The sequence below is a fragment of the Hyla sarda genome, chromosome 9 (assembly GCF_029499605.1).
Source record: "Hyla sarda isolate aHylSar1 chromosome 9, aHylSar1.hap1, whole genome shotgun sequence".
In the NCBI taxonomy this organism is placed as follows: domain Eukaryota; kingdom Metazoa; phylum Chordata; class Amphibia; order Anura; family Hylidae; genus Hyla; species Hyla sarda.
Genome location: NC_079197.1, coordinates 171,068,353 through 171,085,071, shown reverse-complemented (window position 1 = coordinate 171,085,071; position 16,719 = coordinate 171,068,353). Strand labels below are relative to the sequence as shown.

The following is a 16,719-nucleotide window of genomic DNA, read 5'->3' as shown; positions in this document are numbered from 1 at the left end:
ACACAGGTTGGGAAACATTGTTTCTAACTCAGTGTTTCCTAACCTGTGTGCCTCCAGCTGTTGCAAAACTATAACTCCCAACATGCACTAACTGACCATGCATGCTGGGAGTTGTAGTTTTGCAACATCTGGAGGGCCCCAGTTTGGAGACCATTGTATAATGGTCTCCAATCTGTGCTCTTCCAGCTGTTGCAAAACTACAACTCCCAGTATGCACTGACTGTCCAGGCATGCTGGGCGTTTTAGTTCAGCAACATCTGGCCCTTCAGATGTTGCCGAAGTACAACTCCCAGCATGCCCTTCAGCTGTCTGGGCATGCTGGGAGTTGTAGTTTTGCAACAACTGGAGACACACTGGTTGGGAAACATTGTCTGTTTCTAACTCAGTGTTTCCTAACCTGTGTGCCTCCAGCTGTTGCAAAACTATGACTCCCAGCATGCAACAGACCATGCATGCTGGGAGTTGTGGTTTTGCAACAGCTGGTGCAAACCCCCCCCCCCCCCCTCAAATGCACATGGCGCTCTCACTTTGGAGCCCTGTCGTATTTCAGGGCAACAGTTTAGGGTCACATATGGGGTATCGCTGTACTCGGGAGAAATTGCGTTACAAGGTTTGGGGGGCTTTTTCTTCTTTAACCCTTCATGAAAAGGAAATGTTGGGGTCTACACCAGAATGTTAGTGTAAACATTTTTTATTTTTTACACTAACATGCTGATGTTGCCCTATACTTTACATTTTCACAAGAGGTATAAGGGAAAAAAGCCCCCCAAAATTTGTAACGCAATTTCTCCCGACTACAGAGATACCCCATATGTGAGCGCAAAGGGCTCTGGGGGCGCACAACAAGGCCCAGAAGGGAGAGCGCACCATGTACATTTGAGGTGATTTGCACAGGGGTGGCTGATTGTTACATCGGTTTTGACAAACGCAAAAAAAACAAAACCCCACATGTGACCCCATTTCGGAAACGACACCCCTCACGGAATGTAATGAGGGGTCCAGTGAGAATTTACACCCCACTGGTGTCTGACGGATCTTTGGAACAGTGGTCCGTGAAAATGAAAACTTGTACAGCCCACTGTTCCAAAGATCTGTCAGACACCAGTGGGGGGCAAATGCTCACTTTATTCCTTATTACATTCCTCAAGGGGTCTAGTTTCCAAAATGGTATGCCATGTGTTTTTTTTTTGCTGTTCTGGCACCATAGGGGCTTCCTAAATGCGACATGCCCCCCGAGCAAAATTTGCTCTCAAAAAGCCAAATATGACTCCTTCTCTTCTGAGCATTGTAGTTCGCCCATAGTGCACTTCAGGTCAACTTATGGGGTACCTCCATACTCAGAAGAGATGGGGTTACAAATTTTGGGGGGTATTTTCTGCTATTAACCCTTGCAAAAAGGTGAAATTAGGGGGGAAACACACATTTTAGTGGAAAATTTTTATTTATTTTTTTACATATGCAAAAGTCCTGAAACACCTGTGGGGTAATAAGGCTCACTTTATTCCTTATTACATTCCTCAAGGGGTCTAGTTTCCAAAATGGTATGCCATGTGTTTTTTTTTTTTGCTGTTCTGGCACCATAGGGGCTTCCTAAATGTGACATGCCCCCCGAGCAAAATTTGCTCTCAAAAAGCCAAATATGACTCCTTCTCTTCTGAGCGTTGTAGTTCGCCCATAGTGCACTTCAGGTCAACTTATGGGGTACCTCCATACTCAGAAGAGAAGGGGTTACAAATATTGGGGGGTATTTCCTGCTATTAACCCTTGGAAAAATGTGAAATTTGGGGGGAAACACACATTTTAGTGAAAAAAAAAATTTTTTTTTTACATATGCAAAAGTCGTGAAACACCTGTGGGGTATTAAGGCTCACTTTATTCCTTGTTATGTTCCTCAAGGGGTCTAGTTTCCAAAATGGTATGCCATGTGAGGGTTTTTTGCTGTTCTGGCACCATAGGGGCTTCCTAAATGCAACATGCCCCCCAAAAACCATTTCAGAAAAACGTACTCTCCAAAATCCCCTTATCACTCTTTCCCTTCTGAGCCCTCTACTGCGCCCACCGAACACTTTACATAGACATATGAGGTATGTGCTTACTTGAGAGAAATTGGGCTACAAATATAGGTATACATTTTCTCCTTTTACCCCTTGTAAAAATTAAAAAATTGGGTCTACAAGAACATGCGAGTGTAAAAAATGAAGATTGTGAATTTTCTCCTTCACTTTGCTTCTATTCCTGTGAAACACCTAAAGGGTTAAAATGATGACTGAATGTCATTTTGAATACTTTGGGGGGTGCAGTTTTTATAATGGGGTCTTTTGTGGGGTATTTCTAATATGAAGACCCTTCAAATCCACTTCAAACCTGAACTGGTCCCTGAAAAATAGTGAGTTTGAAAATTTTGTGAAAAATTGGAAAATTGCTGCTGAACTTTGAAGCCCTCTGGTGTCTTCCAAAAGTAAAAACTCGTCACTTTTATGATTCAGACATAAAGTAGACATATTGTATATGTGAATAAAAAATTTTTTTATTTGTAATATACATTTTCCTTACAAGCAGAGAGCTTCAAAGTTAGAAAAATGCAAAATGTTCAAATTTTTCATCAAATTTTTGGATTTTTCACAAGGAAAGGATGCAAGTTACCACAAAAATTTACCACCATGTTAAAGTAGAATATGTCACGAAAAAACAATCTCGGAATCAGAATGATAACTAAAAGCATCAGAGTTATTAATGTTTAAAGTGACAGTGGTCAGATGTGCAAAAAACGCTCTGGTCCTTAAGGCCAAAATGGGCTTGGTCCTGAAGGGGTTAATATGTCTGTGATTACTGCTTTGGATTTATGGAATACTTCTGCTTATTTTATTAATCAAACTATGTGTTCTCTGAATATCATATATTATCACACACAAAAGACAAAAGCTCAAATGGCTTTAATGTCTGGAAATTATAATGAATGGGTTAAATATTTTCCACATTTGAGTAAATCTGATATCTGGTTTGAAACACATGGTAAAGATGTCATATGTGAAGATAGATGGTGTGCAGGACACTTTGAGGCCTACCATGTAAAACCGGGAAAAACTACTGTAATGTGTAGATTGATTCCCATACCTCTACTTATCACTACAGAAAACAGTCCTTCAGAATTCTGGTATCCTGAAATTTTGGGTAAATATTTGGATGGAAAGAACAAGACACATGATTTATCCTTGTGTAATGAGGCTAATATGGGTAAAGTTTGTGGTGAAGGAACTGAGGTTTATGAACCTTGTCTGTTACAACATGAAAGTAACATATGTAAGTTCTACAGAACTCCGGTCACTGTGGGAAACCATTTTATTGAGGTAGGTCCTCGACAAGTGTGTCTGGTCAGTAATGATAATGAAACTCTCATCCCCCTTAATCTTACTGCTCCCTTCTCAGGGTGTATATCAGGTGTTCATGTATTATATTGGGAAAATGAGACTTTCTTGTTTGAAGATGATATACGCTTGTTTATACTCGTAAACATAACTCTTCCCTCCTTTACTGAATTACCTACATATATCTACGACTTATCTAAATTGCATAATTTGTTACAAGACGCCGAACATGTAAGAAAACACATAAATAAATATCATCACACCTTACAGGACAGCTTAGTGTCTGCCTATATGGACAAAGATCAGGTTCTAGGATTAGCTTCATCTATTAAGGATGAAACAGCTCACCATTGGTACCACATATTTAGTGGTTGGTCGCCGACGGCTACTAAAATCAGCCATTTCCTGTTTGGCCCCATGACTATATTATTCTTGTTTTTTGTCTTCTTGTGTTTTATTAATATATGGGTTTATTGTAGGATTAAACATCAAGTAAAACGGTTACCCCTGTATTTCAAATGATGCTTTCACTTGTTTCTTTATATTTCAGAAGCTAAAGGAAAATGGAACAGTGGTGGGAATCCGGTGAAGCACCGAAGCATGTAATCGAAAGTCCGGCAGACGGCGGTGTAGAGCCTCTGAAGTACCTTCAATATCAACACTGCTGCCATTTTCCTAGCTTCAAAATGGGGGAATTGTGAGAGAATAATAATGAAAAATTGGTTTAAGCGGCCATGTTGTCCATTTTCAACCATATTTGAACTATGTATTACCTCTCAGATAGACTATGGTCCTAGAGGCAACCAAGGAATTCCTGGAGACTTTTCTATACCCATAAGAGGGCCTCTACCCATAACAAGGGCCCCTTTCTATAGGAATCGATAGAGGCCCCACTGTGCACATCTTGTATTAATTAAGTATTGTATCATGTATATGACATCACCTTACTTGTTTTTTCTACTTGTACCATATATAAGGGGGTCCTGCCCCCACCTCAATAGAACTGATTTTGAACACACAGTGTCTGTGTCAGTCATTTCTCCGAGCTCGTAATATATATATTAATTAGAAACTCTATGACATCGCATTAAAGTCCCTTTGACAGACTTCCCTAACAATGACACTGAGTCCCACAGCCCACCTGGAAACAGCTCCTCTATAACTTTGCACACAATTGGCGGGTTCCAGCAGTGGATTACCATTTGGCAACCCTGTGTGACCACCTGATAATCCATCGATGTATACAAAAGTCTCATGTCTGGTCACCAATTATAATATCTATATTATGATGATGATTATTATTGTCTCCTTCTTTATATCCTACATGTAATATTGTGATAACGTGAAATTAACAGTTTTGTTACGCCAGGGCACTGTTAGCCTATCCACGGTCAGAGGTTTCTGACAGCTTCTCCTGAGGTAGGCACGTGGCAATAAATACTCCGATACAATGTTACGGAGAACTGTCTTTACTGGGGCAGGATAGATGGTAAAATATTTACAGCATAGAATGGTGCACAGGGAGGTGCAAAGTAAACCAAGGAATCCTATTGCCTTGCTGGGACTTGAAGTTTGTGGTGTATGGTGACTGACTTGTGCTAAATGACAATCCACGCTAACTTTGGTGCTGCAGACTGAAGACTACTGACTTTCTTCCCCAGGGTTTAGTGTTTACTGCTACGCACTGACGTTCACCTGAGCGTAGGGGATTTTCCTCAGGAGATCCGTGGCTGTAGGATTAGACTTCTTATTAGCTTATGGCCTCCTCAGATCACCGCACACTTCTCTCTGCCTTCTTCCACTCTGTACCTCAGTTCACAACAGAAATTGAAACAAAACTGGGCGTCTCCTCCTCCCCGCCTCCTCCCCTGCGCCCAGCGTAACGCTTCACAGGAAGCAGACTGACGTGTATGTCACATGTTCCCCCATAGGACGACACGATGCGGACCGGAGGACAGGTGGAACGGGGCAGCAGAGCGGCAGCATCAGCACCTGACCCGAGAAGGTGAGCTGCCTGCAAGGAGGGGGCCGCTACTAATGACGTCAGTCATTTTGCCCAAAAATCTACGGTGAAACTGAAAAAAAAATCATTGTGCGACAAAATTGAAAAAAACGCCGTTTTGTAATTTTGGGGGCTTCCGTTTCTACGTAGTACATTTTTTCGGTAAAAATGACACCTTATCATTATTCTGTAGGTCCATACGATTAAAATGATCCCCGACTTATATAGGTTTGATTTTGTCGGACTTCTGGAAAAAATCATAACTACATGCAGGAAAATTAATACGTTTAAAATTGTCATCTTCTGACCCCTATTACTTTTTTATTTTTCCGTGTATGGGGCGGTATGAGGGCTCATTTTTTTACGCCGTGATCTGACGTTTTTAACGGTAACATTTTTGCATTGATAGGACTTATTGATCGCATTTTATTCATTTTTAAATTATATAAAAAGTGACCAAAAATGCACTATTTTGGACTTTGGAATTTTTTTGCGCGCACGCCATTGACCGAGCGGTTTAATTAATGATATATTTTTATAATTCGGACATTTCCACACGCGGTGATACCATATATGTTTATTTTTATTTACACGGTTTTCTTTTTTTATTGGAAAAGGGGGGTGATTCAAACTTTTAATAGGGGAGGAGTTAAATGATCTTTATTCACTTTTTTTTCACTTTTTTTTTGCAGTGTTATAGGTCCCATAGGGACCTATAACACTGCACACACTGATCATTGTTATCCCATAGGGACCTATAACACTGCACACACTGATCATTGTTATCCCATAGGGACCTATAACACTGCACACACTGATCAATGTTATCCCATAGGGACCTATAACACTGCACACACTGATCATTGTTATCCCATAGGGACCTATAACACTGCACACACTGATCATCATTGATCACTGGTTTCTCATAAGAAACCAGTGATCGATGATTCTGCCGCATGACTGCTCATGTCTGGATCTCAGGCACTGAGCAGTCATTCGGCGATCGGACAGCGAGGAGGCAGGTAGGAGCCCTCCCGCTGTCCTGGCAGCTGTCCTGTCAGCTATCCCGAACAGCCCGACTGAGCTAGCCGGCCACTTTCGGTTTCGCTTTTAGCCGTGATGCTCAGCTCTGAGCGCGCGGCTAAAGGGTTAATAGCGTGCGGCGCCGCGATCGGCGCTGCGCGCTATTAGAGGCGGGTCCCGGCTTCACTATGACGCCGGGCCCGCCGTGATATGACGCGGGGTTACTGTGTAACCCCGCGTTATATCAGGAGAGCAGGACCAAGGACGTACCTGTACGCCCTTGGTCCTTAAGGGGTTAAAGACAAACTTACAGCAGAGACACCTGCACTAACTTGAATTTATAGGTAGATAGGTCAGGTGACCCGGTTTCTACCGCTTCTCACCATGTGGACATCGGTCTTGACGCAAATGCAAATTCCCTGTTCTGCCCAATGGAGAAGAGAGAAATCTTGGCTCATACTACAGCAGCCGCCTCCATTGTACACAACAAGGACCCACATATCATACGGTAAACAGCGCCAGAAACCGCGTCACCCTGGGGTCAGATTCCCTTAAGGACCCAGCCAATTTTCACTGTAGGACCTGGCCATTTTTTGCACATCTGACCACTGTCACTTCAAGCATTAATAACTCTGGGATGCTTTTACCTTTCATTCTAATTCCGAGATTGTTTTATTCGTGACATATTCTACTTTACGTTAGTGGTAAAATTTTGTCGATACTTGCATCGTTTCTTGGTGAAAAATTCCAAAATTTGATGAAAAAATAGAAAATTTTGCTTTTTTTTTAACTTTGAAGCTCTCTGCTTATAAAGGAAAATTAATATTCCAAATAAATTATATATTGATTCACATATACAACATGTCTATTTTATGTTTGCATCATAACGTTGACCTGTTTTTTACTTTTGGAAGAGATCAGAGGGCTTCAAAGTTCAGCAGCAATTTTCAAATTTTTCACAAAATTTTCAAAATCTAAATTTTTCAGGGACCAGTTCTGTTTTGAAGTGAATTTGAAGGGCTTTCATATTAGAAATACCCCACAAATGACCCCATTATAAAAACTGCACCCCTTAAAGTATTCAAAATGACATTCAAAAAGGTTTGTTAACCCTTTAGGTGTTTCACAGGAATAGCAGCAAATTGAAGGAGAAAATTCTAAATCTTCATTTTTTACACTCGCATGTTCTTGTAGACCCAGTTTTTGAATTTTTACAAGGGGTAAAAGGAGAGAAATCTTCCTAAAATGTGTAACCCAATTTCTCTCGAGTAAGGAAATACCTCATATGTGTATGTCAAGTGTACGGCGGGCGCAGTAGAGGGCTCAGAAGGGAAGGAGCGACAATGGGATTTTGGAGAGTGAGTTTTTTTTAAATGGTTTTTGTGGGGCATGTCACATTTAGGAAGCCCATATGGTGCCAGAACAGCAAAAAAAAAACAAAAAAAAAAAACAAAAAAAAAAACACATGGCATACTATTTTGTAAACTACATCCCTCAAGGCACGTAACAAGGGGTCCAGTGAGCCTTAACACCCCACAGGTGTTAGACGACTTTTTGTTAAAGTTGGATGTGTAAATGATTTTTTTTTTCCATTAAAATGCTAGTTTTCCCCAAAATGTTAAATTTTTACAAGGGATAATAGGACAAAATGCCCACCAAAATTTGTAACCCCATCTCTTCTGAGTATGGAAATACCCCAAGTGTGGACATCAAGTGCTCTGCTGGTGCACTACACTGCTCAGAAGAGAAGGAGTCACATTTGGCTTTTGAAAAGCAAATTTTGCTGAAATGGTTTTTGGAGGGCATGTCGCATTTAGGAAGCCCCTATGGTGCCAGAACCGCAAAAAAAAAAACAAAAACAAAAAAAACACATACTATTTTAGAAACTACACCCCTCAAGGAACACAACAAGGGGTACAGTGAGCCTTAAAACCTCACAGGTGTTTGACGACTTTTTGCTAAAGTTGGATGTGTAAATATTACATATATTAATTAATTATATTTTTACAAGGGGTAATAGGAGAAAATGACCCCCAAAATGTGTAATCCCATTTCTTCTGAGTATGGAAATACCCAATGTGTGGACATCACGTGATCTGCTGGCGCACTACAATGCTCAGAAGAGAAGGAGCACCATTGAGCTTTTGAAGACAGAATTTGGTTGGAATAGAAGTCGGGGGCCATGTGCGTTTACAAATGGGGGGGGGGGGGGGGGGCAAACCTCCAGCTGTTTCAAAACTACTACTCCCAGCATGTACTGACAGACCGTGCATGCTGGGAGTTGTAGTTTTGCAACAGCTGGAGGCACACTGGTTGGAAAACCTTCAGTTAGGTTCTGTTACCTAACTCAGTATTTTCCAACCAGTGTGCCTATAGCTGTTGGGAAACTACAACTCCCAGCATGTACTGATCGCCGAAGGGCATGCTGGGAGATCTAGTTATGCAACAGCTGGAGGGATCGCAATTACAACTACCAGCATGCCAAGACAGCTGTTTCGGCATGCTGGGATTTGCAGTTTTGCAATATCTGGAGGGCTACGGATAGAGACCACTGCACTGTGATCTCCAAACTGTGGACCTCCAGATGTTGCAAAACTACAAATCTCAGCATGCCCGGACAGCAAACAGCTATGTGGGCATGCTAGGAGTTGTAGTTTTATAACCAAAAACAAAGAGACCCACAATACTAATATTATTTCAAAAAGTATAACAATCTTTATTAGACAATATAAAACAGACAATTCAAAATAATTAAAAGGCAGAAGATGACCTTAAGCAGGAGACAACAAGTGCCAGTGGACCTGGTATGGGCGATGTAGGTATTCAGTCAAGAGCATACACAATGTAAGACTGGCACGGCTGCAAACATATTATATCTATATTATACTATATTATATCAAACATACATCAGTATGACATAGGGAGCAGCAATGCAGTATAACAGACATAAATAGGGACCCAAGATGAGTGATACCTAAAGGTATCACTCATCTTGGGTCCCTATTTATGACTGTTATACTGCATTGCTGCTCCCTATGTCATACTGATGTATGTTTGATATTATATCTATATTATACTATATTATATGTTTGCAGCCGTGCCAGTTTTACATTGTGTATGCTCTTGACTGAATACCTACATCGCCCATACCAGGTCCACTGGCACTTGTTGTCTCCTGCTTAAGGTCATCTTCTGCCTTTTAATTATTTTTAATTGTTTGTTTTATATTGTCTAATAAAGATTGTTATACTTTTTGAAATAATATTAGTATTGAGGGTCTCTTTGTTTTTGGTTATATATCGGTACCCCCGGAACCTACATACGGCGCTTATTGTTTGCCGTATTGTTGTTTGGCTAAATTGAGTTGTAGTTTTGCAAGATCTAGAGTAATACAGTATAAAGATCACCGTGCAGTGATCTCTAAACTGTAGACCTCCAGCTGTTGCAAAACTGCATCTCCCACCATGCCCAGCAGCTGTCTGGGCATGCTGGGAGTTGTAGTTTTGCAACATCTGGAGGGCTACAGTCTCAGACTGTAGCCCTCTAGATGTTGCTAGGCAACTTACCGGCTTCCGTCGGATCCAGGGAGCCGTCCTCTTCTGCCGCACGACATCGCCGCCCGCGCCGATCACCGCCGCCGCTCCCGTCCCGCAGCTTCCACCGACGGGTAAGTGGATCTTCGGCGTTCGGTCCCCGTCGTTTCCCCGTTCTGCCCCGCCTATTGTGGGTGGGCAGAACGGGGAAAACTAAAGTAAATAAAGTAAAAAATATAAGTACTCGTACTTGGTATCATCGAGTACTAGAATTAAAGTATCAGTACTCTTACTCGGTCTTAAAAAAATGGTATCGGGACATCCCTAGTTATTATTATTATTATGTCTCCTTTATATCCTACATGTAATATGTGCTGTATAATACAGTAGATACAGAGGTCTCATCTCTCCGGTCACCAGTGATACTGTATATATTATTATTATATCCTACATGTAATATGTGCTGTATAATACAGTATATACAGAGGTCTCATCTCTCCGGTCACCAGTGATACTGTATATATTATTATTATGTCTCCTCCTTTATATCCTACATGTAATATGTGCTGTATAATACAGTATATACAGGGGACTCACCTCTCCGGTCACCAGTGATACTGTATATATTATTATTATATCCTATATGTAATATGTGCTGTATAATACAGTATATACAGGGGACTCACCTCTCCGGTCACCAGTGATACTGTATATATTATTATTATATCCTATATGTAATATGTGCTGTATAATATAGTATATACAGGGGACTCACCACTCCAGTCACCAGTGATACTGTATATATTATTATTATATCTCCTTTATATCCTACATGTAATATGTGCTGTATAATATAGTATATACAGGGGACTCACCTCTCCGGTCAGCAGTGAAGCTGTATATATTATTATTATATCTCCTTTATATCCTACATATAATATGTGCTGTATAATACAGTATATACAGGGGACTCGCCTCTCCAGTCACCAGTGATACTGTATATATTATTATATCTCCTTTATATCCTACATGTAATATGTGCTGTATAATACAGTATATACAGGAGTCTCATCTCTCCAGTCACCAGTGATACTGTATATATTATTATTATTATATCTCCTTTATATCCTACATATAATATGTGCTGTATAATACAGTATATACAGGGGACTCACCTCTCCAGTCACCAGTGATACTGTATATATTATTATTATATCCTACATGTAATATGTGCTGTATAATACAGTATATACAGGGGTCTCACCTCTCCGGTCACCAGTGATACTGTATATATTATTAATATATCTCCTTTATATCCTACATGTAATATGTGCTGTATAATACAGTATATACAGGGGACTCATCTCTCCAGTCACCAGTGATACTGTATATATTATTATTATATCTCCTTTATATCCTACATGTAATATGTGCTGTATAATACAGTATATACAGGGGACTCACCTCTCCGGTCACCAGTGATACTGTATATATTATTATTATATCTCCTTTATATCCTACATGTAATATGTGCTGTATAATACAGTATATACAGGGGACTCACCTCTCCAGTCACCAGTGATACTGTATATATTATTATTATATCTCCTTTATATCCTACATGTAATATGTGCTGTATAATACAGTAGATACAGAGGTCTCATCTCTCCAGTCACCAGTGATACTGTATATATTATTATTATATCTCCTTTATATCCTACATGTAATATGTGCTGTATAATACAGTATATACAGGGGACTCACCTCTCCAGTCACCAGTGATACTGTATATATTATTATTATATCTCCTTTATATCCTACATGTAATATGTGCTGTATAATACAGTATATACAAGAGTCTCACCTCTCCAGTCACCAGTGATACTGTATATATTATTATTATTATTATTATATCTCCTTTATATCCTACATGTAATATGTGCTGTATAATACAGTATATACAGGGGACTCACCTCTCCAGTCACCAGTGATACTGTATATATTATTATTATTATTATTATATCTCCTTTATATCCTACATGTAATATGTGCTGTATAATATAGTATATACAGGAGTCTCACCTCTCCAGTCACCAGTGATACTGTATATATTATTATTATATCTCCTTTATATCCTACATGTAATATGTGCTGTATAATACAGTATATACAGGGGTCTCACCTCTCCGGTCAGCAGTGAAGCTGTATATATTATTATTATATCCTACATGTAATATGTGCTGTATAATACAGTATATACAGGGGTCTCATCTCCAGTCACCAGTGATACTGTATATATTATTATTATATCTCCTTTATATCCTACATGTAATATGTGCTGTATAATACAGTATATACAGGGGACTCACCTCTCCAGTCACCAGTGATACTGTATATATTATTATTATATCCTACATGTAATATGTGCTGTATAATACAGTATATACAGGGACTCACCTCTCCGGTCACCAGCGATACTGTATATATTATTATTATATCTCCTTTATATCCTACATGTAATATGTGCTGTATAATACAGTATATACAGGGGTCTCACCTCTCCAGTCACCAGCGATACTGTATATATTATTATTATATCTCCTTTATATCCTACATGTAATATGTGCTGTATAATACAGTATATACAGGGGTCTCACCTCTCCAGTCACCAGTGATACTGTATATATTATTATTATATCCTACATGTAATATGTGCTGTATAATACAGTATATACAGGGGTCTCACCTCTCCAGTCACCAGTGATACTGTATATATTATTATTATATCCTACATGTAATATGTGCTGTATAATACAGTATATACAGGGGTCTCACCTCTCCGGTCACCAGTGATACTGTATATATTATTATTATATCTCCTTTATATCCTACATGTAATATGTGCTGTATAATACAGTATATACAGGGGTCTCACCTCTCCGGTCACCAGTGATACTGTATATATTATTATTATATCCTACATGTAATATGTGCTGTATAATACAGTATATACAGGGGACTCACCTCTCCAGTCAGCAGTGATACTGTATATATTATTATTATATCTCCTTTATATCCTACATGTAATATGTGCTGTATAATACAGTATATACAGGGGTCTCACCTCTCCGGTCAGCAGTGATACTGTAAATATTATTATTATATCCTACATGTAATATGTGCTGTATAATACAGTAAATACAGAGGACTCACCTCTCCGGTCACCAGTGATACTGTAAATATTATTATTATATCCTACATGTAATATGTGCTGTATAATACAGTATATACAGGGGACTCACCTCTCCGGTCAGCAGTGATACTGTATATATTATTATTATATCCTACATGTAATATGTGCTGTATAATACAGTATATACAGGGGACTCACCTCTCCGGTCACCAGTGATACTGTATATATTATTATTATATCCTACATGTAATATGTGCTGTATAATACAGTAAATACAGAGGACTCACCTCTCCGGTCACCAGTGATACTGTATATATTATTATTATATCCTACATGTAATATGTGCTGTATAATACAGTATATACAGGGGACTCACCTCTCCGGTCAGCAGTGATACTGTATATATTATTATTATATCCTACATGTAATATGTGCTGTATAATACAGTATATACAGGGGTCTCATCTCCAGTCACCAGTGATACTGTATATATTATTATTATATCCTACATGTAATATGTGCTGTATAATACAGTATATACAGGGGTCTCACCTCTCCAGTCACCAGTGATACTGTATATATTATTATTATATCCTACATGTAATATGTGCTGTATAATACAGTATATACAGGGGTCTCACCTCTCCGGTCACCAGTGATACTGTATATATTATTATTATATCCTACATGTAATATGTGCTGTATAATACAGTATATACAGGGTCTCACCTCTCCGGTCAGCAGTGAAGCTGTGTAAGACTCCATAGTTATATTTACATCTCTCCACCGCGCTCCTCTCCTGCTCTATGATATCCGGATTATTGTTCCAGGAATCTGCCACAATTCTCCAGAGCTCGTTCTTTGCTATGAATTTCCCGACATCGCTGTCAAAGTAAACATACTCCTCCTGATTGTAGATGTATCTGTGCATAAACCGCACCCGCTGAGTCCCGTTCACATAGTGACATTCACCGGTCATTGATTCTACAAAATCTCTGACATCTGTGAATAAGAACAGATAAGAGGTGTGAGAAGATTATATTGTAATGTTCAGTACAGGAGCAGCAGGATGGCGGGAGTCACACAGCAATTGTAGGAACGGGTCAAACCCAATGGTAGCCTGGGATACACCACAGAGAGTCAGCGCTGTGAGAAGGCCGGAGACATTCCCTGGAGCTCCCTCTACTGGACTATTTGGTAATCACAATCTTATTTTACAGCTGAACAATATAAATGAATCCCTCCCAGTAAATACATTCTCAGGTGCATCCAGGATGTACGGAAAGTTTCCCATGGCAGATTTTCCACAGTGGAAAGACCCTGTTAAAATGAACACTTCTAGAAAAGAGAGTACACTTGAAAACCTTTATTATCAATACAACACAATATACAGGAAACAGCCACACTATAAAAACACAATTTGGTGGGACTATTAGGTGTCTCACAATAATATTTACATGTAAAAAAGCAGTAATGATATAGAATAACAAAGTGGGGGGAGAAATATTGTTCTATGCCTAATATTGCACTAATATACACATGGAGTAAAATGCACTGTATATAAGGGACTAATGTCCTCCCTACATCGCCTTCTCCATATAACAATACAGCAAGTATCAGCCCAGCATAGTAAACATATCACTCACCCAGTCACCACTTGTTCCAATGTACGTTTCGTCAGAATGACTTTCTCAAGGAACGTTAAAATTAAAGGGGTATTCCAGGCAAAAACTTTTTTTTTATATATCAACTGGCTCCAGAAAGTTAAATAGATTTGTAAATTACTTCTATTAAAAAATCTTAATCCTTTCAGTACTTATGAGCTTCTGAAGTTAAGGTTGTTCTTTTCTGTCTAAGTCCTCTCTGATGACACCTGTCTCGGGAAACGCCCAGTTTAGAAGCAAATCCCCATAGCAAACCCCTTCTAAACTGGGCGTTTCCCGAGACACGTGTCATCAGAGAGCACTTAGACAGAAAAGAACAACCTTAACTTAAGAAGCTCATAAGTAATGAAAGGATTAAGATTTTTTAATAGAAGTAACTTACAAATCTGTTTAACTTTCTGGAGCCAGTTGATATATGTAAAAAAGTTTTTGCCTGGAATACCCCTTTAAGTAATCTGCTGTAGATTTTCTGCTGCAGAAGACCAGCCACAGACAACCTGCTGCGAAAAACCTGCTACAACTTAAACCTTGCTTCTGTAGGTGTGAATGTACCTTGACATCGAAATGATCCTGACCAATTTCTGCGCTGAATTCTGCATTAATTTATAGCCAATACACTTCAATGGGATTCCGCTGTTCCATTCACACAGCAGAATTTCTGCTGTAAGAATTCCAATGAAGTGAATGGGCTATAAATTCATGCAGAATTCAGCGCAGAAATTCTGCCATGTGAAACTGGCCTTGTATTTAACGAAATTTATATTTTTTGTAATTAAATTTGAATTCATTTTTAAACAGGGACCAATTTATGTGGGCGGGCAGGGAACTCATAATGTAGCCGACAATAATAAAAATGTAGAAAGGGGCCATTTAATTGTAAAAATAATATATTTTTTATAATCACTTCTGACACCCATTGAGATCCTCCTATATAATGTATAGAAGCGGGCAGCAGGGCCGCACTTCTCCGCTTCCCTGCACCGTACACTGTGATATGAAGTTCTTCACATCATTGATTCATATTTCCCGCAGAGAGCTGTGATTGGCCGGATGGTTCAGCCAATCACAACTCTCTGCGGGAAATATGAATAGGTGTATATACGTCAGTGCAAGGGACCAGAGAAGAGCGGCCGCTGCATCTATACATTATACAGGAAGATCACAGCGGGTGTCAGGAGTGACACCCGCCGTGATCTGTCCTTAAAGGGGTACTCCAATGGAAAACTATTTTTTTTAATCAACTGGTGCCAGAAAGTTAAACAGATTTTTAAATTACTTCTATTTAGAAATCTTAATCCTTCCAGTACTTATTAGCAGCTGTATACTACAGAGGAAATTCTTTTCTTTTTTAATTTCTTTTCTGTGTGACCACAGTGCTCCCTACTGCCACCTCTGTCCATGTCAGGAACAGTAGAAACAAATCCCCATAGCAAACCTCTCCTACTCTGGACAGTTGCTGAAACAAACAGAGGTGTCAGCAGAGAGCACTGTGGTCAGATAGAAAAGAAATTAAAAAAGAAAAGAACTTCCTTTGTAGTATACAAACAGCTGATAAGTACTGGAAGGATTAAGATTTTTAAATAGAAGTAATTTACAACTCTGTTTAACTTTCTGGCACCAGTTGATTTTAAATAATTGTTTTACATTGGAGTACCCCCCCCCCACCTTACCAAAAGCGGAAAAAATCCTCTTAATTACGTGCAGCATGACAAGTCACAAAACGGCCATATTTTGGCATGTAAAGGAATTAAAAAAGGGGTCTGTAAATCATCTTTTATTCAAAAAGTGGGGGTCCAGCTGCTGAGACCCTACTGATCATCAGATCAAAGGAACAAATGAGTTTTCCTGGTCCTCAGGGATAAGTCCGGCTATTTCTATCAAATACTGCGGTATAAGATTTGACAGCAATTGTTTCTTGCACTATGGATCCAGAATCAAG

The 16,719-nt window shown here is 39.3% G+C and overlaps 1 protein-coding gene and 1 long non-coding RNA gene across 2 annotated transcripts in view; one reads left to right on the top strand and one right to left on the bottom strand.

Annotated features, from left to right (window-relative positions):
* The window catches only part of LOC130291009 (uncharacterized), a 64,694-nt gene extending 59,418 nt beyond the window's left edge, over positions 1-5,276 (top strand). Inside the window, exon 3 of the long non-coding RNA XR_008847763.1 lies at positions 3,916-5,276. This is a non-coding gene — a long non-coding RNA (uncharacterized LOC130291009). The remainder of the gene's footprint in view (positions 1-3,915) is intronic.
* Positions 1-16,719, bottom strand: part of LOC130291006 (H-2 class II histocompatibility antigen, E-S beta chain-like) — a 59,836-nt gene that overhangs the window by 24,965 nt on the left and 18,152 nt on the right. The window contains exon 2 of the mRNA XM_056539326.1: positions 13,846-14,118. Coding sequence (XP_056395301.1) covers positions 13,846-14,118 — 273 coding nt within the window. The remainder of the gene's footprint in view (positions 1-13,845; positions 14,119-16,719) is intronic.